Source organism: Abrus precatorius, unplaced genomic scaffold (assembly GCF_003935025.1).
Source record: "Abrus precatorius isolate BTA unplaced genomic scaffold, Abrus_2018 Scaffold3, whole genome shotgun sequence".
Taxonomy (NCBI): domain Eukaryota; kingdom Viridiplantae; phylum Streptophyta; class Magnoliopsida; order Fabales; family Fabaceae; genus Abrus; species Abrus precatorius.
Window position 1 is genome coordinate 25069992 of NW_020874373.1, and position 25912 is coordinate 25095903.

At 34.3% G+C, this 25912-nt stretch overlaps 1 protein-coding gene and 1 non-coding gene across 2 annotated transcripts; one reads left to right on the forward strand and one right to left on the reverse strand.

Annotated features, from left to right (window-relative positions):
- Nucleotides 1–6365: 6365 nt before the first annotated feature.
- Nucleotides 6366–6472, reverse strand: LOC113864052. The gene has a single exon (XR_003504658.1). It is a non-coding gene; the product is annotated as a small nucleolar RNA R71 (small nucleolar RNA).
- Nucleotides 6473–22594: 16122 nt separating this feature from the next.
- Nucleotides 22595–25657, forward strand: LOC113861515 (G-type lectin S-receptor-like serine/threonine-protein kinase At1g11300). The gene is made up of 7 exons (XM_027494372.1): nt 22595–23912; nt 23994–24098; nt 24232–24434; nt 24511–24721; nt 24804–25041; nt 25120–25270; nt 25349–25657. Exons 1-7 carry the CDS (start codon nt 22619–22621, stop codon nt 25655–25657), a joined length of 2511 nt encoding a protein of 836 aa, XP_027350173.1. The 5' UTR covers nt 22595–22618.
- The last annotated feature ends 255 nt before the right edge of the window (nt 25658–25912 follow it).

Here is a 25912-nt window from a genome sequence, read left to right on the forward strand (position 1 = left end):
TCATATTCTTTAAACTCTCTCTTTCTTATCATAGATAAAAGCCTTAAAAATTCAGAAACTTCACCGAACACGAGCTCAAACTTCTACTCTACGAAATCGTTGGTGAGTATCTTAAAGCTCGAACCTTTCATTTTCAATTCTATCTTCTTTATTTTCTCTTTTCTCAAAGAATCTCTTTTCTTTAAGGTGTTGAATTACCTAGGTCCGTGAACCAACCTTCTCTTATCTTCTCCTCAACCAAAAAAAAAAAAAAAAACTAGTTTTCTAAAGTAAGGAGAGTTTTATCTTATTACTAAGAAATGTTGTATTTGCATGCATGATTGTATTTGATTTGAATATGTGATAAGTGATAATATGTTTTTGATATGCTTGGAATATAATTTGATATATGCGAAGCATGTTTTGGTGATGATTGATGATGATTGTAATCTTTATTTTGAATATGTATACATATATATGAATATGGTGGACTGAGTCCGAGGGAATTAACTCTCATCAGGAATTGAGTAATATGTGACATAATAATGAAATAAGAAAAATATAGAAAAATGACATAGAAAGATGGAAAGGGAAAAGAAATAACGAAAGGATAAGATAAGGACAGTATAGATAGTTTAAAAGTACATTAAGGGTATGAAAGATGGAGAAAACTGAAAAGTCTTGAGAAAATGAGATGGTGGATGCTCCTCTTAAATTGTGCAAGACAAATAGGAGTAATAGTACCACAGGCCTCACACTCGTTTCCTGACTAAACTCCTGATCATGCTTTTGCTAAAAGGGGCTAGGTCAGCACACGTTGTATCCATGTAGTTACTGCTATCCAGCGACTATCTATGCTAAGGAAGACCTCGACAGATCCCAAGGGCAGTGAAAGGAAAAAATAGAAGTGTTAGTAGTAATGAACTTAAGTTGAATAAATTAGAATATTAATAATCTTGTAGTATGATGCTTGCATGATTGTTTCATATGTATCATTAAATTATTTGTGATTGTATGCTTAGTAATGGAAATAGAAACTCATCCTTACATAATCATTTCAGGAACCCATGATGACAGCACCCACCGAGAGCCTTAGACTTGTAGATAGTTCTATAACTCATAGGTTAAATTATGTATTTAATGAGAATAAAAAACTTTGTTTCTTTAGGATTATTGTATATGAAAGTGATGTATCTAGTGACCTTATTATGATGGAAATAGAATTAGCCTTTAGTATTCCTTTTGATTTTCCTATAAGTAGAATCCGTCATACTCTATGCGTATATATCTTTCCTGACACCGTGAGGACCCCTGCAGCATTGACATATATGTTCATGTATCATGACCATGATTATCTTGGAAGACCATCTTATTGGACGTTTGAGAGAATTACTGGTACCCATGTTACTGCAGACCTTGGTGATGTATATCTCGGATTGGATGGCGACCTCGACTCTGATGATATAGTGATGATAGAGGGATGGCATGGGGATGACTAATGTCTCTTTGGTCACGTGATGGATAGGCTGCTCATTAGGAATCCATATGTTTTGTAATTTGTAAATGTTGAAAATGAAGTCGTAATGTATTTTATTATGTTTTAATGAATACTTTGTAAATGTTAACATTATGTTTATTATGAGAACAATGTATGTTCATGTATTTTAATGTTTATTATTCAGATTCTGCTTAATCATTATTATTCATCATTCAAAATTTTGTACAATTGAGCAAAAATGAACGAAATATATGATAATTTACTGTTATATTTGACCAGTAACTAAAAATTTATCTCATTTTCCATTTAATTCTGAAGATTTACTGATATTGTTTTAAATACAAATAAGGATGTTACAATCGACCCCTTTTAACAAAATGGTCAGGAGTTTAGGTCAAGAAATAAGTATGAGGCCTGAGGTGCTTTTACTCTTAGTGGTTATACGTAATTCAAGAAGAGCATCCACTACCTTTATTTCTCCAATATTGCTCAAATCGTCTCTATCTTCTACACTCCTGTGTATCTCTGAACTATCCATACTTATCCTTATCATTTTCCTTTTTCATTCCATTTCTCTTTTCATATCTCCCTTCTCATTTCCATGTTTTTCATTATGATTTCACTCTTCTCATTAGTCATATAACTTGAACTTGTAATCTTTATACTAACATTTTATTCATTCTTTTCTCTTTCTAATTTGTTCAAGTTCACCTCATACATACATTTATTTTCAATACACATGTCATTTCAATTCATCAAGAATAAGAAAACTCATGTTATTAGCAAAATCATATAGACATATATTCATACACAAGGACATATAGTCACATCCACACAAGTACAACAAATCATGTTTTTAGTAATAGAATAGAGTTCTCCTTACCTCAATGGACAAGTTTAGTGAAGAAGTTAATGGAAAGAGTGGTCCAATAAGCTAAGATCTTCTTATATTTTACAAAGAAGAATCGTTTTTAAGAAGAGAGAAAACAAAGAAAATAGATATGAAAATGAAGAGTTAAACTCTAAGATACTCATCAACAATTCTATAAAGTTGAGGTTCAAGCTCGAATTCGAAGTAACTTTGGAGTTTTTGAAACTTTTCTCTAGAGGAGCGAAAAGAGAGTTCAGAGAAAAAGAGTTAGAAAATGTTTCTTGGATTGTAATGCAAGTCTCATGTATGAAATCCTTTAAATACCCATTGAATCGCACATGCTCTCGCTTGAGCAAGCGAATTATCACTTGAGTAAGACTATTTTTGCTTGGGTGATCTCTATCTCACTTGGGCGAGATATGCAGACAGTAGTTTTTCCAACTATTTTCTAATATTTTCGTTTAAGCAAACCCAATCTCGCATAAGCGAGATGATGTCCATGAGAGTTGGCATGTGCATATTTTCTGATTTTCTCTTCTAACCTCAAGGTGAGCTTTACTTCTTAGAAGTCTATAAGGGCTCTTGTAATGGCTAAGAAGGTCTACCCAGTATGATGAGGACATCACCATCCTCTTCCATGTCAAGCACCATAAAATCCATAGGAAATATAAATTCTTCAACCTTTAGAAGCACATTTTCTACTATTCCTTCAGGATAAGTGATCAACCTGTCTGTCAGCTGAAATAACACGGAGGTAGATTTTGGTTTATGCATCCCAAGTTCCCTGAAAATATAATAAAGGATAAGGTTAATACTTGCTCCTAGATCACATAAGGTCTAATCAATATGAGTGTTTTTAATGGTGCAAGAAATAGAAAAACTCCTTTCCTTAAGCTTAGGTGGAAGCATTTTAAGGACTATATGTGCTATAAAAAGCCCAAAAATCCAACTGTGGGCTTCTTATACTAAATGCACAATATATATGAATTAGTGCAAAATCCAACTAAAATATAGGCCAAACATAAATATATAAGTTATAAAAATAGACCAAAATATAGACTTATCAATTAGGCTTATTATGGTAATCTGGGAAAAATGTAGGATGGTGAATGACATTAGCCTAAGTGTATACAGTATATCTGAGAGTGAATGCATTACAAGGCCTCACACTCATTTCTTGACTAATAATTTGTCTTTACCTTTGTTAAGGGCCCTATATTGTATATGGTTTATCCTTGTGCAAGGGCTAACTAGTGAGTATTCACTTATCTATATTAGACCTCATGAAATCTTAGAGGCAACTAATAATTGTGATCACACTCTCCGACAATGACGCCAGAAAACTTGTTAAGGGTTTTGGCAAGTGCACCAAGTTTTTGATGTATTATAAAAGATTTGTCATATCCACAGGTAGTGTTAATTGATGAATCCATATTTTTACTAATATTTTAGTGTATTTCTAACCCATTTGATAAGGAAAATATATAAGAAAAGCAGAAAAATTTAGAAAAATAGAATGATTGAAAGTTTTCTTTTAATATGTAGTTATTTTAGCATTTGTGGAATTTCTGGTTAGATATTAAGAAATTAATCTTGTTTTTGTAGGAATAATCTGAGCAAAAGTCATGGAAATGGAAGATCAATGGAAAGGAAGAGGAAGAATAGCAATTCTGGACTCCAAAACACAAGAACAATGGAATGGAAGTTGGGCGTGATCACTATTGTCAGTGAAAGTGATCACTCCAGACATCAAAGAGGAATACACACTGGACGTTAACTCTTTTTTCAGTGAAAGTGATCGTTCCAGAGCTTAAAAGAAGAAAAAAGTCTGGGCATGGTCACTCTTACTAGCGAAAGTGAGTGTTCCAAAGAGTTACTCAGAAGAACAAGCTCTGCGTTAACAATCTTGATGGCGAAAGTGAGTGCTCCAGAGAAGGCAAAATTTCAACAAGCTCTGCGTTAACACTCTTACCAGTGAAAGTAAATGTTCTAGAGAGGAGTGAATCAAGGCAAGTTGTGTGTGGTCACTCTTGCTCTCGAAAGTGATCACGCGTAACTACTCGACCTTCTGCATTGCAACTCTTAGCAGCGAAAGTGATAGTTCCAGTTTCCAGAAACCACATAAGCTTCTGCGTGGCCACTCTTATCTCCAAGAATGATAACGCACAGAATTGAGATTTCTATAAATATATGTTTTTAGCTCAGAACTCGGGGCTTTTTGTTCATTTTCTATTTTTTCTAGTAGATTCTCGTTGAGAGAGAGTGAGAGAGAGGATTGGGGTCGAATTTCAAAGCTCCAAGAAGAGGCATTAGATTGAAGCTCGTGGAGATGGGTTCTCTGCAATTCTTCTCTTCTTTTCCTTCTTTTCTCTTTCTCTGTTACAATGTTTGCTTAATTCTCCATAGTTAGGAGTTTATGGAACTTGAATTGATGTATTGATTCGATATTTGCTTCTGAAATTTGAGTTTTTGGATTAATTGAATTGTTAATTCTGCTGTTATTGCACTTTGTGGACAGAAATTCATATGGTTAATCAAAGAGGAACATTTACCAATGAAAGTTGGATTTGCTTCTCTGATCTAAGTTAGCAATCAGAATTGGGGATTTCTTAGGGATAAGGAGACCTAATACTGCAATCCTACGGTTCTAAGTCTTAATGCAACTTGAAATTGAACTTCACCTAAGGGATTAGGGGGTTTAGTTGCTTGTTAGGGTCAATGATTTAAGGAATTAAACTTTAACTATTAATAAGAAAAACTGATTGGCAATTAACCAATTACTTGAATATTCAGAGGCATGATTGAATTGATATTGACATTCTTGTGAAATAAATTCCTAACTATTCTTCATTCCTATCTCATTTCATCACAACTTTCATACTTTATTTTTACTGCAAGTTTCTTACTTTTTAATTGCGCTTGTTCTTGACTTCTAAATGTTATAAATCTTCCAAATTCGTATGGCTCAAATAGTTATAGTTCTGTAAAGTGATAATTGATTTCCTAATTCCCCGTAGAGACGATATTTTGATCTTAAAAATTACTCATTACTTGCTGCAATTCCTAGTGCACTTGCTAGTGTTCAGAATTGTAAACAACAAGTTTTTAAGTTTGTGTTTCAATATCATTAGTAGCAGAGAAGTAGCTAGATTGAGCATTTATTTTTGTTGTTTTGCTTCCATGTTTTTCTGCATGATTTTCTTTTCTGCATTTTGTGTAGTTTTCTGCACTATTTTTTGCTATTTTTTGCATTTTTCTGCATAATTTCATTTCATTTCTCTACATCATTTTCTATTCAATTTTGCATAATTCTGCAGTTGCTAGACTTGAATTTTATATGCTTTTGCTAATATCTTCTGCATAATCTTTGTTGTGCATTTCTGAATATCGAGTTGTGGTTTAATTTTGTTGCATTTTGATTTATATATGCGTGGTAAAAACAAAAATAAATCAATTTTGGTCTTTGATCCTGACATAGACATAACCTTAAGAAGATTAAGAAGAGAGGCTAGAGCAGAAAAATTCATAGGAAGTGATGGTGAAGTAGAAGTTGTCTATTCTCCAGAAATTCAGAATACTTCTACAGTAAAAAGAACACCTACACCTTTGAGACAACCAAATCCAGAAATAGAGATGGTAGAGCAAAATAAAATTAGAACATTAGGGGACTATGCAATTCCTAACATGCAAGGTTTTAATTCTTCTATAATGAGGCCAACTATCCAAGCTAAACATTTTGAGATTAAACTTGCCCTATTACACTTAGTCCAATAGGATCAGTTTTTTGGTGGAAATTCTCACAACCCTAACCTATATATTTCAAACTTTTTGTAATTATGTGATACCATAAGAATGAATGGGGTTAGTGAATAAGCCATCAGACTGAGATTATTTCCCTTTTCCTTCAGAGATAGAGCCAAATGCTGGTTGAAAGCTCAACCACAAGGAAGTATCACAACTTAGACAGAGCTAGTGAATAAATTTCTAACCAAGTATTTTCCTCCATCCAAAGCTGCCAAGCTGAGAGGAGAAATTACATCTTTTGTGCAGTAGGAAGGAGAGTCATTGTATAAAGCTTGGGAAAGATACAAGGAGCTGCTAAGGAGGTGTCCACATCATTGTATTCCAGACTAGATGCAATTAGAAACCTTCTATAATGGAATGAATACATTAACAAGAACAATGGTTGATGCTGCTGCTGGAGGTTCCTTAAATACAAAATCTTTAGAAGAAGCCCAGAAAATCATTGAAATGATGACATCATCAATGTACAAGAATTCAAACCCAAGAAATCAAGGAAAAAACTCTGGTTATGAAGCTAAGGTTTTGGAAACCTTTCTTGCACAGAACCAGCTACAAAATCAAATGTTTTTAGAACAAATAGCTGCCTTAACTCAACAAATCAGAAATCTTCAAGCAAGGAGTATGCCTACCAGTCAGCTAAACTGTGATTTTTGTGGAGGAAATTATGCCAATGGTGCATGTGAGGCATCTACAAGTGAACCACAAGAACAAGTAAATTATATGAACAATTTTAAGAGACAACAACCCTCATATCCTCTTGGATTTCAATTTTTGAATAATAGAAGTCAACAGTATTCTAATTGGAATAATCAATATTTTGCTGCCAAGACTTCTAACTCCAATTTACCTTTTTCTAATACAGGTCCAGCAGCACAACATCCTTATTTTCAGAGGAATCCATCCACTCAACCTCAAGGAACTCAGAAACTTTCCAAACCTATGAATGAAAGGTTGACTGAGATGGAGAAAACCATGTTGTACTTTATGAAGGTGACCCAAACAAGCTTCAAAAACCAAGAAGCCTCTATAAAAAAACTAGAAACCCAAATTGGACAGCTAGCTAAGCAGTTGTCCAGCAGAGATGAGGGCAGATTTCCAAGTAACACAGTAATAAATCCTAAGGAGCAATATCAAGCCATCAGTACAAGGAGTGAAGCTATAGTTGCAAGTCCAAAAGTTGCAGAAAAGAAAGTTAATAATGCAGCAGAAGAAAGGAGGATTAAACAAGATCTACAACAAGGAAACTTCATATTATTAAAGAAAGAGCAATTAGAAGAAAAAGTGGAAGCTCCTAGAAATTCTAAAAAGAATTTCTAGAAACAACTCTTTGAAGAGGCTTGCAAGCCAATATACCCAGAAAAATACAAAAGGCTGCCTTATCCTCAAAGGGTTCAAAATCCTAAATTGGAAGAACAATTTGAAAGGTTTCTTAATGTTTTTAAGAAATTACAGATTAACATACCTTTTGCAGAAGGCTTGAAGCAGATGCCTTCATATGTAAAATTTATGAAAGAACTACTCTCCAGAAAAAGAAAGCTAGAGCACGACAAGACAGTACCCTTGACAGAGGAATGCAGTGTCATTCTCAAGAGAAAGCCTCCTCAAAAACTAAAAGATCCAGGATCATTTAGCATTCCATGTGAAATAGGACAGTGCACTGTTGGAAGAGCATTGTGTGACTTGGGAGCAAGCATTAACTTGATGCCTTTAGCTATCATGAAGAAACTAGGCACAGAAGAAGTAAAACCTACCAACATCACACTGCAACTAGCTAATAAATCATACACTTATCCATATGGAGTTGTTGAAGATTTATTGGTTAAAGTTGATAAGTTCATTTTTCCTGCAGATTTTGTAATTCTGGACATAGAGCTGGATGCAAACATACCTTTGATCCTAGGAAGGCCATTCCTTGCAACAAGGAGAGCTTTAATAGATGTGCAGAAAGGAGAACTTATGTTTCGAGTTCAAGATGAGAAGGTAGTGTTTAATGTGTTTGAAGCATTAAAATATCCAGTTGAAGATAATTCATGTATGAGAGTAGATATTTTGGATTCTATTATTACACACTATCCTATTAATGAATTTGATGAAAATTTTGTGTTGAGAGAAATCATAGCTGCAGGAAATACAAATTCTGAGATTTGTAAAACAGAACAAATGATGGAAATTGAGCAGCAACTAGAAGCCCTACCAATTTTGAATCCTGCAGAAAAATTAGTTAAAGAAGAGCTGAAAAAGGAAATCAAAGAAGATCAAAATCAGAAGTTAGAGCTCAAGCAACTACCCTCTAACTTGAGATATGCTTTCTTGGATGAGAGTCACGAAAATCCAGTTATCATCAACAATGATCTCAAGGAGGAAGAAGAGGAAAAGTTGTTGAGAAAACACAAATATGCAATTTGCTGGAGTATTTCAGACTTGAAAGGTATAAATCCTTCTTTTTGTAAACACAGAATTTTATTTGAAGAGAAGTTTAAGCCAGTTGTGCAGTCACAAAGAAGATTGAACCCAGCCATGAAAGAAGTAGTCAAGAAAGAAGTTATGAAGTTGCTAGATGCAAGGATCATTTATCCAATTTTTGACAGCCAATGGGCGAGTCTAGTTTAAGTTGTCCCTAAGAAAGGAGGGATGACAGTGGTACCTAATGAGAAGAATGAACCCATACCTACTAGGACTGTCACTGGTTGGTGCATGTGTATTGACTATAGGAAGCTAAATAATGCAACTAGAAAGGACCATTTTCCATTACCATTTGCTAATCAAATGCTGGAAAGACTTGCTGGATATTCCTTCTACTGTTTTCTTGATGGGTATTCAGGATACAACCAAATAGAAGTGGACCCTATGGATCAAGAGAAGACTGCATTTACATGTCCATTTAGAGTCTTTGCATATAGAAGAATGTCTTTTGGATTATGTAATGCTCTTGCCACTTTTCAAAGGTGCATGCTTTCCATTTTTTCTAATTTGGTAGAGAAAATTATAGAGGTGTTCATGGATGATTTCTCTGTATTTGGTGATTCATTTGATGATTGCTTAGCTAATCTATCCACTGTTTTGCAGAGATGTCAAGATATTAACCTTGTGTTGAATTGGGAGAAATGTCATTTCATGGTCCAAAAAGGCATTGTTCTTGGCCATAAGATTTCAGAAAAAGGAATAGAGGTGGATCAAGCAAAAGTAGAAGTCATTAGTAAACTACTTCCACCAATTAATGTTAAAGGAATTAGGAGCTTTTTAGGACATGCTGGTTTTTATAGGAGGTTTATTAAGGACTTTTCAAAAATTGCAAAACCTCTTAGCGATTTACTTGTAAAAGATGCTGATTTCATATTTGATGATGCTTGTTTACATGCATTTTCTGTTTTGAAAGAAAAAATGATTTTTGCACCTATTCTTGTGAAACCTGATTGGAATTTACCTTTTGAACTAATGTGTGATGCAAGTAATAGTGCAGTGGGTACTGTTTTAGGACAGAAAAAGGACAGGAAATTGCATGTCATTTATTATTCCAGCAAAGTTTTAAATCCTACACAAGTAAATTACACAACCACAGAAAAAGAACTCCTAGCTATTGTGTTTGCTTTTGACAAATTCAGATCATATTTGATGGGATCAAAAGTTATTGTGTATACTGACCATTCTGCACTTAAATACTTGTTGTCAAAGCAAGATGCCAAGCCAAGATTGCTGAGATGGATTCTATTGCTGCAAGAATTTGAATTGGAAATTAGAGATAAAAAGGGAAAGGAAAATGGGGTAGCTGACCACCTGTCCAGACTTCCATTGGAAATTCTAACCCTTAATTCCTTGGAAATTAATGAAGAATTTTCAAATGAAAGGATTCTTGCAGTAGAAGAGATGCCTTGGTTTGCTGACATTGCAAACTTTAAAGCTACTCAATTCATTCCAAAGAGGTTCACTTGGCAGCAAAAGAAGAAGTTCTTACATGACAGCAAATTCTATGTGTGGGAAGACCCTTATTTGTTCAAGATTGGGGTAGATGGTCTAATTAGGAGGTGCATTCCACAAATTGAACAATTTGAGGTATTATGGCATTGTCACAACTCAAAATATGGAGGCCACCATGCAAGTTCAAGAATTATTGCAAAAGTATTGCAAGTAGGTTTCTTTTGGCCTGCACTCTTCAAAGATGCTAAGAAGTATGTTGAAAGCTATGATAAATGTCAAAGAACAGGCATGAGTTGCCATTGATAAACATTTTAGAAATGGAGCTATTTGATGTAGGGAGATTGACTTCATGGGACCTTTTCCCCCATCATTTTCGCATGAATACATTTTAGTGGCAGTGGATTATGTTTCCAAATGGGTGGAAGTCATTCCCACAAGATCAAATGATGCCAAGGTAGTGATATCTTTTATAAGAAAGAGCATTTTTGCAAGGTTTGGAGTACCCAGATTTCTGATAAGTGATGGAGGTGCTCACTTTTGCAACAAATATCTTGAAGTAGTATTGATGAAATATAGTGTGAAGCACAAGGTTGCTACTCCATATCATCCACAAACAAGTGGGCAAGTGGAAGTGTCAAACAGAGAAATCAAGCAGATTTTGGAGAAAGTAGTGAATAATGCAAGGAAAGATTGGTTAAAGAAGCAAGATGACTCTCTATGGGCATACAGGACTGCTTTTAAAACTCCAATCGGTATGTTACCATATCAATTAGTCTTTGTAAAAGCATGTCATTTACCTTTAGAGTTGGAGCATAGAGCTTATTGGACTACAAAGTGGCTGAACTTTGATTTACCAAGTGCTGGAAAGAAGAGAATTCTGCAACTACATGAATTGGAGGAATTCAGACAACAAGCTTATGAGAATGCAAAGCTATACAAGGAAAGAACCAAGAGAATTCATGACAAATTTATTTTGCAAAGAGAATTCAGACCTGGACAGCAAGTGCTGTTGTTTAATTCCATATTGAAATTATTTCCAGGGAAACTGAAATCAAGATGGTCTGGACCCTTTCTGATCAAGGAAACATCTCCCTTTGGAGCAATTCTGATTGAGGATCAAAAGACAGGGAGAGAATCTAAGGTTAATGGCCAAAGATTGAAGGTCTATCATGGAGAGGAGTTTACAAGGAATATCTCATGCATGAAATTGGTTCCTCTTGAGTGAGGAACATTTAACGTCAAGCTAGTGACGTTAAAGAAGCGCTTTGTGAGAGGCAACTCACATTTCTAACCCATTTTAACTTTTTTGTATTGTTTTAGAAGTTTGCATTTCAGATTTACAAATTCTGCAGTTCTGCAAATTAGAATTCTGCATATTCATGTCTTACAATTCTCTGCAATTTTTGCAAATATTATGCAGCATCTGGTTTTCTGAATTGAATATCATAATTGATTAGAGATTTGAGGTTATTAGAAGTAAATTGAAGGATTAGAGTGTGAGAAGTGAGTTAATTGAAGTTTTAGAGGCATTTGATTAATGAAAGGAGTCATTATTTTGCAGGAAAGAAGCTACGCAGAGAATGCATTTTGAGAATCTCTGCTAGAACAATCACTTTTACTGACAAAAGTGATCACGCAGAGGCATCAAGGTAAACACGCTCCTCTGTAACACTCACTCTCACTTATGAGAGTGATCACGCAGAGGCAGATGAGAAAACATACTCTCTGGAATGCTCACTTTCCCTGGCAAAAGTGGTTACGCACAGGTAAGTATGAGTTCTCTATGTGCATTACTCCTTTTTGTGAAAATAGTTGCAACATTGCTTGGGCGTTATCACTTTGCCCAGCAATAGTGATAACGCGTCCCTTACCCAGAAAACTTAACTCTCTGGAACGCTCACTCTAATCAGATAAAGTAACCATGCTGAGTGTCTTAAATGCTGTAACGTTCACTTTTCTTGCTTAAAGTTGTCACGTGCCAATGCGTGACTATAAATATAAACTAAAGTGAACACGCACACACCTTTGCACTTAAAAATTCATCTTCTCTCTGAGTGTTCTCTGAGATTTCACTCCTTGTATACATCGACCTAGCAGCAGCAAGCTTTTTCCCTATATTTCTACATCTTTTTCGCCAGGTACGCAACTCTCTTCTCTCTGAAATAGTGGATTAGGGTTTCCTGTGTTAATATTTTGGGGAAAATGAAAAAAAGGGTAATAGGAAATTGTTTTGAGGTTATTTGACTCAATAATAGCATGAACAATACACTGAATAAGTTTCTCTGTTACGTATGAATTTTCTAGTAGATTAGAATTTGCATTGTACCAACTCTCTGATTAAGTTTCTGCAGAAGTTCAGTGATCTATAAAGACTTTAATAAAAAAAGTGTTTTGATTGAAAGATAATGGTTTAAAATTATCTTATGCACTGTGTTCTGTATGTATTGTTTCAAAAAATGTCAAAGAAAGGTAATGAAGCAGTGCCTGAGTTTGTTTCTTTAGAATCCAATATGTCTAAATAGACTTTTGTGTAAGTGTTGGATTGAAAATATCTGAATATCATTATCTGAAATTATTTGTGATTCTGAAACCAATTCTGGATGAATGTGATACAATAACTCTTTGCTGATAATGAGTGAGTGCATAACGGTGTTGAAAATTAGTTTAAACTTGAACTTAGCTCTCTGCTTTACCATAATATTCTGTGAAATTGTACATTCTACAAGTACAAAGTAGGGATATCAATTTAAAAATTCTCTGAATATGGTTAATCAATTTTGTGCATCTGTGTTTTTATATCTGAATATTGACATACCCTGTTCTGCTAAAATAGTTGTTTTTATTACAGAGTTTGTTGGAAAATAGATTGATAACCTGTAATAATCCCTCTGCGTTAACCTGATATGCTCTAAGAGTGTACACTCTGAACTCATATATTAGGATTTAACATGCTTTGACTATGAATGCTTAATACTATGCAGTTGTGCTTTTGTATTTTTATGATTGATTTTGCCTAACAATAGACTGCATGTTATATTGGTTAGAAGAATTGAATTTCTGCAAATTGTTTGATTGAACTTTCTTTAGTACAGAGATCTATACTTTCACAATTATATGTTACAAATTTAAACTGTCAAATTACTTCCTTTTTGCAGAAACTAAAAAATGGCTAAAACTTCTTTGAACACACCAGTTGGCTCCTCCAGGAAGACTCAGGCTGGATCTTCCAGCAACACTCCAAAGAGGAGATCCAACAGGAACATCCAAGATGGATCCACCAGAAACACTCCCAGGTCAAATAAGGCCAGAACAAATGGTGCCTCAACTTCCTCACCAATTGAAGTCTATGATCCAAGGTTCAGAAGTATTGCCCATGAGAACTTCTTCAGGGCTAATATTCTGAGAAGAAAGATTATCCTAGACAGAGCTTTTGAAATAGCTGGAGACAACTATCCTGAATACAAGGAAGAGATCCAAAAGAGAGAGTAGGATGACTTCTGTTCTTTAGCTGGAATGGGCTGGAGGGAGATTATTCAAGAATTCTATGCCAACGCTATGAAGTTCAAGGGAGATCAATTCCCTAAATTTCATACAATGGTAAAGGGAATGAGAGTAGACTTTACCCCTGCCAACATAAATAGAGTACTGAACATAAATTCTGCAAAGCATCCTAGACAGCTGGAGTTCAGTGTTTTTAAAAATAGTCCTGATATAGACTATGTGCAGATCTTGGAGAAAATTGGAAGGCCAGGAACAACTTGGAAGCTGAATCAAGCAAAGAAACCAAAATGCATAGTTACTAAGAATTTGCTGCCTTTTGCCAAAGTATGGAGCACCTTCATCCTGAACTCCTTCATGCTAGTCAAACACAACTCAACATTGGCAATGAAGAGAGCTGAGCTAATTTTTGCCGTAGTCACAGATATGTACATAGATGTGGGGGAAATCATTAGTGAATGCATACTCAACATTCTGCAGACCGAGAAAGATTCACTAGCTTTTCCCTCAATAATCACTTTACTTTGTGAAGATGCAAGAGTGGAGTTTGGCGAATACCAAGAAAAGATTAGATATGTTCCTCCTATCTCTGTCTCCATAGTGAAGGAAATTTATGCCACCACTTCCTGCACCTCTGCAGCTCTCATCCCTTCCCAATACAAAAAAGATAAACCAATGCTGATAAAGGATGCATTCAAGCAGATGGCTGAGAAACAAAATCAGCTAGCTAAAAGACAAACTAAGTTGCACAGCAATCTCAAGGCTGGGATTATGCTGCTAGAATGTGTCATGCTCAATATTGGTCAAAAAATGGGAATGACCAAAGAGGAGATGTACCACACACCTGATCTGGCAGAAAATGCCTAATGCCTTCGCTCCTCTGTGTTTAAGGATTTACCCATCTATAAAACACACATTCCACAGCCAGTAGAAGAAGAGGTGGAGGAAGAGGAAGAAGACGAAGAATTAGAAGAAGAGGAAGATACCTCAGAGGAGGAAGATGGAGCAGAAGAATAGTTTAGGATTTTAATTCTGTTGTTTTAATTTCAACTTTTGTAAATTTTAGCACTGAGTAGTTTAATTTCTGTAAATTCAGTAGTTGTTCAGAACAATTTTAAGACTTTTCAATTGTAATGAAGTTTAGTTTCTTTTAGTTTTATAATTCTGAAATTTCAATTACTTTATTTTCTGATGATTGATGGAATTTTGGTGTTTTTATGCAGAAAATGTCACAATCACACAGCACTCACACACAATGGATGCTCACACTTGCACAAGTTACCATGAAAAAGGGGGTTTCATTCTCTACCTCTTGTTCATGTGTTAGCTTCACATTACACTGAATTGTTTCTGAAAAACACCAAAATACTAGAATAAATATTAAACTGCTGGTTGTGAACCAAACAAAGCCTAATTGATAATTCTGTGAAATATGTTTAAATTTTCTTTTTAAGTTGTTTTTTTTTCCATTATAAAAAATGAGATCACACTTGTATTTTCAAAATGAGGCAGTCTTGTCACTAGGTGCATATAATTCTGAAAAGTGAATTGTGAGTTCATTGATTAACATGTTCACTTACAAACCCCTAGTGAGACTTGAGCTGCATACTTCTTCTTTATGTGTGATTAATCATATTTTGCTGCATTCTCTATAACTTGCCTTGTTTCTTGATTGAATATGCATTTTACAGTTTTCACATATATGATGGAGGTCATGTTTGATTATGCTTAGTCAGGCTAAATGTCTTCCTTTATGATTGAATGTCTTAGTCACCCCTTTGAGCTTAATATTCCTTTTCTTGAAATTACCTCATTATAAGCCTTGCTGAAAAACCAATTTTACCATTCAAATGAAAAGAGGCATAGTGAGTTTACTCAAGAATGAGTTTTAAAACTAAGTTTAGGGTGGCATCCACATTTTAATTGCTTCAGGACAAGCAATGTTCTAAGTTTGGGGTGGAGAATAGCAAGCTATCTAGGTTTTGAATTCACAAAGACAGAAAGAAATAGCATAAAGCTGCAGAAAAATGAAAAATTTGCAGCAAAGATGGTGAAAACAGCAAAATGTGAATTCACAAGAAGAATATGTAGCAAAGTGCTGCAGAAAAATAGAATGATTGAAAGTTTTCTTTTAATATGTAGTTATTTTAGCATTTGTGGAATTTTTGCTTAGATCTTAATAAATTAATCTTGTTTTTGTAGGAATAATCTGAGCAAAAGTCATGGAAATGGAAGATCAATGGAAAGGAAGATGAAGAATAGCAATTCTGGACTCCAAAACACAAGAATAATGGAATGCAAGCTGGGTGTGATCACTATTGTCAGTGAAAGTGATCACTCTAGACATCAAAGAGGAATACACACTGGGTGTTAACACTTTTCTCAGTAAAAGTGATCGTTCCAGAGCTTAAAAGAAGAAAAAAGTCTGGGCATGGTCACTCTTACCAGTGAAAGTGAGTGTTCCAAAGAGTTCTTCAGAAGAACAAGCTCTGCGTTAACACTCTTGCTGGCGAAAGTGAGTGTTCCAGAGAAGGCAAAATTTCAGCGAGCTCTGCGTTAACACTCTTACCAGCAAAAGTGGATGTTCCAAAGAGGAGCGAATCAAGGCAAGTTGTGCGTGGTCACTCTTGCTCTCAAAAGTGATCACGCGCAACTACTCGACCTCAACCACATGATCTTCTACGTGGCCACTCTTATCAGTAAGAGTGATAACGCACAGAATCAGGATTGAGGTCTTTTTGTTCATTTTTTGTTTTTTATGTTAGATTCTCATTGAGAGAGAGTGAAAGAGAGAATTGGGGTCAAATTTCGAAGCTCTAAGAAGAGGCATTGGATTGGAGCTCGTGGAGATGGCTTCTCTGCAATTCTTCTCTTCTTTTCCTTCTTTCTTTTTCTCTGTTACAATGTTTGCTTAATTCTCCATAGTTAGGAGTTTATGGAACTTGAATTGATATATTGATTCGATATTTGCTTCTGAAATTTAAGCTTTTAGATTAATTGAATTGTTAATTCTGCTGTTATTGCACTTTATGAATGGAAATTCGTATGGTTAATCAAAGAGGAACATTTACCAATGAAAGTTGGATTTGCTTCTCTAATCTGAGTTAGCAATCAGAATTGGGGATTTCCTAGGGATAAGAAGACCTAATACTGCAATCCTATGGTTCTAAGTCTTATGCAACTTGAAATTGAACTTCACCTAAGGGATTAGGGGGGTTTAGTTGCTTGTTAGGATCAATGATTTAAGGAATTAAACTTTGACTATTAATAAGAGAAACTGATTGGCAATTAACCAATTACTTGAATATTCAGAGGCAACATTGAATTGATATTGACATTCTTGTGAAATAAATTCCTAACTATTCTTCATTCCTATCTCATTTCATCACAACTTTCATACTTTATTTTTACTGCAAGTTTCTTACTTTTTAATTGTGCTTGTTCTTGACTTCTGAATGTTATAAATCTTCCAAATTCGTATGGCTCAAATGGTTATAGTTCTGTGAAGTGATAATTGATTTCCTAGTTCCCTGTGAAGATGATATTCTGATCTTAAAAATTACTCATTACATGCTGCAATTTCTAGTGCACTTGTTAGTGTTCAGAATTGTAAACAACATATACACAAGCAATTTCAGTTATCCAAATTAAAATCAACAATCCTAAGTATTCACAAATTCATAACTACAATTCGCTTGGTTTTAATTGATTAGATTTATGAAAATTTAGACAAAATGATAAAATATAAATTTACTACGATAATAAAGAGTAGGGATCGGATTTCACCTATCACTAACTTCATTTTTTAGTCATAATATAGTTTGGACAAATACCAAGATTTTATGATGTACTCCCATTATATTTACTTGTTAGATTCTTCTCACTCAAGATTCTAAGATATATTTATTTAGTGATAATTCCTTACATAAACAACAAATAACCCAACATTAATATCAAGAGTTATTAAGCATACAATAGATTAAAATCTATTCCTAAAATCTTAACCTATTATGTGAGTTTATCTCAACTAGGTCCTAAGGTAATTTTCCAACTCACCCCAAGTTTTCGAATCATGAATCATTCTCGTAAGGTAGAAACAAGCATTAATATCGAGATAAACACACCCAACTCATGGAAACAGAACAAACTATATTAACGAACTAAAATACTCAGAAAGTTAAGATTACATTCAATCCCCTATGAAGTTCTTAGTACTCATACAGGGGCGGCTCAAGAGCTTTTAGGGCCTAAAGCAAATTTAAAAATGAGGTTTTTTTATTAATAAAATATTTTTTAAAAATTATTATAATTTTATTTAAAATTTATTTAAAATAAAACCAAATTAAAACAATAAAACCTGATTGTCAAGAAAATAAACTTAACACTTGCAATCTCTACGCCTCCAAAAGTGACAGCTTTGCAAAGAAACTGCGAAATACTATTTGGTAGGTGTGGGTAATAGAGGCTGAGTAGTGAAGGGAAGACTCTTGTACAAGTGCCTCTGCGTTGAGAAAATGGAAGGCTTCGTACCAATGCTTATGGGTTAGAAAAATAGAAGACTTTGCTTCCTCCTCCACTTCTTCCTCAAGGTTGTTGTTAGTAAAAAAAACAAATTGAAGCAGAATTGAACAAGAAGAGAGTAGTTAGAAAAAGGAAGAAGAAAGAAGTAGCAATTAAATAAAAAGTAAAAAACTGTTCAATTTTTTTTCTTTGCTATTCAATTATTTTTTAAAAAAAATAAATTAAAAATATTTATTATCTATTGGTTAAGAGTTACAGCTCATTAAATATTATTTATAATATCAACGAAAAGTTAATAATTACTTAAGATATTTAAATTCAAAGCTATTTTTAAATTTAATCTTTTTTATTTTTTTTAAAGTATAATAAAACTAAAAAAAAATAAATTTGGGGGCTTAAAGCCCTTGCCTTACTTGCTTGGGCTTTAGGCTGCCCCTATACTCATAGTGTACAAAACAACAAGAAAATACGTGGAAAAGAGATAGTAATTAGTCCTCCAATGGTGTAGCCACTCTCCCACACTTCTCCACTTGTTCTGCACTCCAAAATCAAGCTAGGTCTATGAATCCCGATCCCTCATCATGCATGGGCTCTTCAAATTTAGGGCATTTAATGAATTCTTGCTTGAGTGAGAGATTTCTTGCTCAAGTGAGAACCACACAAATGCGCCTTGCAGTTCCAGATGATCTCACTCAGGCGAGGTCTCTCCTCGCTCAGGCGATAGGCTCACTCAAGCGAGTCTTTTCTTGCTCAAACAAGAATGAGGCAGAATGAACATCCTGCAACTCGAGGTTCTCACTCAAGCAAGTCACATCTCTCTTGAGTGATATTTGCATGCTTTGTGGCTTTACTTCACTCCGTTTCACTCTTCATTCCATCATGCTTTGCCCTTACTATTTAGCACAAAAGAACAGGGTCAAATACCATCATATAACTACATATTTAGAGCAATTAACAACTACTTAAGTGGCTAAACTTCAATGGGCATGAAATATAAATTGCATTGAATTAAAAGGAAATTTAAATATAAATTAGTTAAAAAGAAATCAAATAAGTGCTAAATTATATACCAAAAACTACTACCAAATGGCACTTATCACATACTTTATGTGATCTTTATTTTTAACAACAGTTGCATTTTCCTTTTTAGATTAGTTTTTGTCCTAATGTGTTTATATTTGTATATTTGGAATTGATCGTTTTCAACATATCATAATTGATTGCATTTTCTTTTTTAGATTGGTTTTTGCCCTAGTGTGTTTATATTTGTATGTTTGGAATTGATCGTTTTAAACATATCATGATTGATTGCATTGTAGGTGACCGACCACATGTAAGTAATGAAATTATAGAGTAAAACAAGGCATAGAATGTGGATCAAACTTAGTTTTTCTCTTTCAATCCTTATTAAATTAACGAAATTGATAGGCTCTTTATGTGTAACACCCTTTTTTTCTTAACTATTTGTTTGTTATTGATTAGAGTTGGATTGTATTTTAGTTTGAGAAGTCTTTGAATGAAACCTGTTGTAGGGGGTCTCGTTCAAGCGAGACTGAGTGTTTTGGACCAAGAGATTCCCGAACATTCTTGGTCAAGCGAGATCAACATCACCAAGAGAGGACAGTTGAAGCAACTCTATCCTATCTCCCAGGCAAGATAAAACTCACTCAAATAGAGTCGCAGGAAAATTTGGGGAACTCTCTGGACCCCTTTTGCTTAGGCGAAAATGACCCTCGTTCACTGAGAATATTAGAAAAAAAGCCTATAAAACCATTGTCTGATGTTTTCTCCCAAGCGAGATATGTCTCGCCTAGGCAAGATGTTAGTTTGCCTTAGCGAGAGTTAGCTTGCATAAGCAAGAGCATGCGAATTAGAGGATATTTAAGGGATTTTCAACCAAAAAACTTGCATTACAATCCAAATTAAATTTTCTCTCATTTCTCTTAGAACTCTCACTTGCTTTTCTCAGAGAAACCTCTTTCAAACATTGATCCTTCCTTGAATTCGAACTTAGACATTCAATCTGATCGACTCTAAGTAAGTTTCTAGAGGCTTAGTTCTCCAAGCTCTATTCTATTCTCTCAGTTTTCTATTTTATCAAATGCTCTTTCTTTTGTGATATTTAGGAAGAGCTTTATTCTTTGAACAAAATTCTTCAAAAATCTTCCTTTAAATCTTTATTCCAAGGTAAGGAGAGTTCTCTTTTCTTCATTATGAAATAGTGAATAGTTTATGTTTATGAGAGTATCATTGTATGTTCCTTGTATGTAAATATATGATTAAATGATATGTAAGAGTTGTGAAATGTAATGATGTGTGTATTTGATTGATTTAAGATGATTATACTATATTTCCGTGGTGTGTGTTGTATGGATTTATTCTGGAAGTGCTCTACTAAACATGATCTTTTTAGTTAAACAATGAGATTAATGTGAAAAAGAGTATGGAATGACAATGATAAATAAATTAGTGTAAATAGTTATAAAGATACATTGGGATATTCAATGATAAATAAATTAGTGTAAATAGTTATAGAGATACATTGAGATATAGAGTTTAGAAACTATTAGGAAATCTGAGAGAAACGTAGGGTGGTGAATGACATTCGTGTATGTGTACACACTCTTTGAGGGGGAGAGTATGGAATTGTGTTTGAGTATGTATGTAATTGTTATATGTTTGATATTGTGATTTGTAATAATTTTATTTATGTTATGTTTAATGGTGAGAAAAGTGCTCATCCTTACTAAACGTTTCAAGGAGCAAGGATGACTAACTCACAAGGAGTAATTAGATTAGTATATTCTTCTATAAATTGTAGGTTAAACTATATATTTATGGAATATCAGTGTGTATGTTATTTTAAATTTGCTGTAGATACTAATCATGAATCAAGTAATGTGTATGCTTTGGAAATGAATATAAAATAGTCTCCCTTTTAAGTACCTTGTCTGTGGTAGAATTTGCCATGCTCTTAGCCTATATATATATATATATATATATATATATCGAAGAATAGTTTCAATGCCAAACACAGTGAACTACTTGTATATTCCTTGATCACGATCTCCTTGAAAGACCAACCTAGTTTACTTTCAAGCGAGTAACTAATATTTAGGTCGTGGCTGATTCTAGTGATCTTGACAAGGATGAGGATTTGACTCCAAAGGAGCTGGTTGAGATAGAGGGCTGGCAAGGTGACGACTAGAACTGGGTCCTTAGTGGTTTAGGTATAGATAAGGACTGTTCTTAAGACTTAGTTTATTTTGACATTGTAATTATGTATTCTAAGTCCTAATGTATTTTGATAACAAACTATAAATATTAAACTTTGTATATAAAAGAGATTCAGCTATGTATATTATTTTTATTAATTTAATTGTTAAGGTATAGTTTACATTCTGTTATTTCTAACATCTTTGTAATTTTTGACGAGATTTATTGACAAGAAATTTTAAATTTATTTCATGTTCATACCTCCAATTTACAATAAATTCGTTTTATTTTGTTTACTTCATCATACATTATATAAACATTTCAACTAAAAAAATCAAGACTGTCATGTTATGTTTTCCTTATCTTTTTGCTTTGTATGACCACTGGAGATAATAGCGCTAATATTGCGTTACCATTGGACGTTAGTAGTTTTAGTAAGAGTGAACTACGACTATAGCAAAATTAGAATTGGATTAGACTAAAAGTAAACATAAAAATGTGTAAAGGTAAAACTATACACTAGATTTATTTCAAATAATTTCTTGTTAGAAGTTGCATTATTTTATTTTGATTAATTTCTCGTTTTCTATTTTATTTTATTACCCAATATTTAGGTTTAAGCAATTAAATCATAATAATCTTAGTAATTAAAAACAATTTGTGTGATAAGAATCAGCGTGTGGGCAAACAGCCAAAATCCACAAAAATTGTTATATGAAAAAGATAAATATTATTGCATAACGAAACTCTCAACCATTGCAGAAGAATCCGTTTTAAAAACTACCCACATCATACCGGGTGCTTTGCTACAAAACCGTCACATTTGCCATTGAAAATTTCGCAGTGCAATCCTTCGAATAAACCTATGCATCAGGTTCAATTCTTCTAGACTTACACATAAAAAATACATAGTCATCCATACTGGTCTATATTAAAATGATTTATTTAGTTGTACCTCAACCTTGCTTCACCTACCGATTGAATTTTAATATAAATAGGCACTAAAAAATAATTAAAACTCATAGCCACATCTCTCTCAGAGAGGTTTTAATATCTTTGTTCACCACATTCAGTATACTAATGAGCAATAACTATCTGAGGAGTGAATTGTAGTGATTTAACTCCGTAAGGTTTTATTATAATGATGAATCCCTCAATCCATCCTATTATATCAACCATTTCAAAGTCATTAGAAATAATTATAACTAAATTCAATGAAAACCGGTCTCTGAATTCCTAATAGGCTGCTTAATGTTGACTTCAGGGATGTTTGAATAGTTTTTAGACATGAAAGGAAAACAAAGCACAAATTTGTCATGGAAAAAAAACACATCTCAATAATGGGTTTCAGGAGGTGCACAAACACCTCTGTTTTCATCATATTAAGTTGTTGTTTATTACATGTTGTTGCCATTTCTTCATCTCAGTTCATCAAGGACCCAAGAACGCTAAACTCAAATAATGGAAACTTCACCTTGGGGTTCTTCAGCATTGAAAATACTACAAATCGTTACTGGGGAATATGGTGCAAGACCAAAGACACTGTCATATGGGTGGCTAACAGAAACCAACCACTTAAGGATTCTTCTGGGGTTGTTACAATATCTGAGGATGGGAATCTAGTGGTAATGGATGGACAGAAACATGTCATGTGGTCATCAAATGTGTCCAATATCACATCATCCAATTCTACTTTCCAACTTTCAGATTATGGGAGCCTTGTCTTGTTGGAAAACATAACAGGAAATACAATATGGGAGAGTTTCCAGCATCCTACAAATACATGGTTGCCTCATTTGGAACTATCTAGCAACAAAATAACAGGTGAAAAAGTAGGACTTACATCATGGAAAAGCCCTTCTGATCCATCCATTGGGAGCTTCTCTTTAAGTATTGAACGCTTTAATATTCCTGAAATCTTCATTTGGAATGATAATCAACCATATTGGCGCAGTGGTCCGTGGAATGGACGAGTGTTTCTTGGGGTACCGGGAATGGAAGCGATGTATCTTAACGGTTTTCATGTCGAAAATAATGGGGATGGAACAGTTGCGGGATATTTTACCGTAGATGAGTTAGGACTTACAGTGCTAACCCTGAATTGGCAAGGCCTACTTCAGGAAGATAATTGGGATGATAAGAAGGAGGAATGGCAGGTTACATGGACAAGTCGAAAATCGGATTGTGATGTTTATGGTATATGTGGAGCATTTGCAAGCTGTAATTCACAAACCTCACCGATATGTACCTGTTTGAAGGGGTTTGAACCAAGGAACATAGAGGAATGGAATAGACAGAACTGGACTAATGGATGTATTAGCAGGACACCTTTGCAGTGTGAAAGGGCCAACCACCAAAGCAGAAGTGTGGATAGTAATAAACCAGATGGGTTTTTGAGATTAGAGATGGTCAAAGTGCCTGATTTTGCAGAAGGGTCATCTGTTACACAAGACCAATGCCAAAGCCAGTGCTTGGAGAACTGTACTTGCATTGCATATTCATATGATGCTGTTATTGGCTGTATGACTTGGAGTGGAAGTCTAATTGACATCCAACAGTTCACGCTTGGAGGATCTGATCTATACATTCGTGTAGCCTATACAGAACTAGGTGTGCTGGGTATTATCAACCCAAAAATTTGAATACAGCTCTTCAACTTGACTTCATTAATTTGTTTATACATAATTACAGGTAAAGGCCGAAATATAATTGTCATCATCACAATTATAGTGATAATAGGAGTTTTGCTATTTCTCACTTGTGCATATGTCATTTGGAGAAGGGCTTTGCACCTAGGTACTAGTAATACACCATCCTTCTTGATTCAAAATTTAGCTATTTAAACATATATTTTGTTGATGTAAAACCTAAGCTTACATGTTTGATGTTTTACATGTCTGCTAAACTGTGGAACTTCAAAAAAAATCAGCAATGAAAAAGAAGCTTGGATTTTTTCGACTCAACAAAGGTACAACATCTGAAGAAAACGTAAGTGACAACATTATTGGAGAATTTTCACAAGCCAAGCTACAGGAGCTGTTATTGTTTAACTTTGAAAAGCTTGCGACGGCCACAAACAACTTCCAATCCTCCAACAAACTTGGGCAGGGTGGTTTTGGTCCAGTATACAAGGTATGTTCAATCTAACATAGTTAATCAAGTATAAATTGATTGTTTATAGCTTTTGTTTCCTCCTGTTGTTATTCAGGGGGAACTGCGAGATGGGAAGAAAATAGCAATTAAAAGGCTTTCTAGAGCATCTGGACAAGGTCTAGAAGAATTCATGAATGAAGTTGTAGTAATTTCTAAGCTTCAACACCGCAATCTTGTAAGGCTTTTGGGCTGCTGTATTGAAGGAGATGAAAAGATGTTGATATACGAATACATGCCAAATAGAAGTTTGGATGCATATCTGTTTGGTTAGATCTTTTGACGGACTCTTTATATGCATTTTCTGATATGTTCAAAATAACATGCTATATTTGGTCTTTACTTTTGCAGATCCATCAAACAATAAACACCTAGATTGGAGAAAACGCTTTATCATTATAGAAGGAATAGCTCGAGGATTGCTTTATCTTCATAGAGATTCCAGGCTAAAAATCATACATAGAGATTTGAAGGCAAGCAATATCTTGCTAGATGAGGAGCTTATTCCAAAAATATCAGACTTTGGTATGGCTAGAATTTTTGGAGGGAGTGAAGATCAAGCCAATACCCAAAAGATTGTTGGAACATAGTAAGTGAGCCTTCTTCTTTATACTAGGAATGAGTAACATACTTGGATAATTGATCAATTGTTAATATTTCAATGTAGTGGCTATATGTCGCCAGAATATGCAATGCATGGAGTGTTTTCAGAGAAATCAGATGTCTTTAGCTTTGGAGTTTTGCTACTAGAGATTGTTAGTGGAAGACAAAACTCAAGCTTTTATGACCCTGAAAATTCTCAGACCATCTTAGGATTTGTAAGTCTATAATTCATCTCTAGCTTAGTGGAAGCTTTCTTGCTTTCTCTTATAAAACATTTTTTATTTTCATTTTAGGCCTGGATAAAGTGGACGGAAGACAATATTGTCACTTTGATAGATTCAGGAATATATGATTCTAGCCTTCACAAGGATATTTTGAGGTGCATACACATAGGACTTCTTTGTGTACAAGAATTTGCTCCAGACAGGCCCACTATGGCTACAGTAATTTCAATGCTTAACAGTGAGATTGTGAATCTTCCTCCTCCAAGGGAACCTGCATTTATCCTGAGGCAGAATATGTTGAATTCAGTCTCCTCTGATGAAAGATTTGGATTGTATTCCATCAACACTGTCAGTATTACAGACATCCATGGCAGATAGAAAACTAGTAGATTTTGAGTAAAAATTTCAAGTCTAGCGGAAATGATTGTTAGAATTTTGTAGGATTGCTCTTTTCATTGTTAAGGAACATGGTTCAAAATTGAGAACCTTGATAAATCAGTTTTAAATTAAATAGTTGTTTGTGAGAAGTTTGAACTTTGAAAGTCTTTTATGTTATATATGGCTGGTTGGATAACAGTACTTGATAGGTTTGTAGGATAAAGAATGTCTTACCTATGGGAGACATAAGCCTCT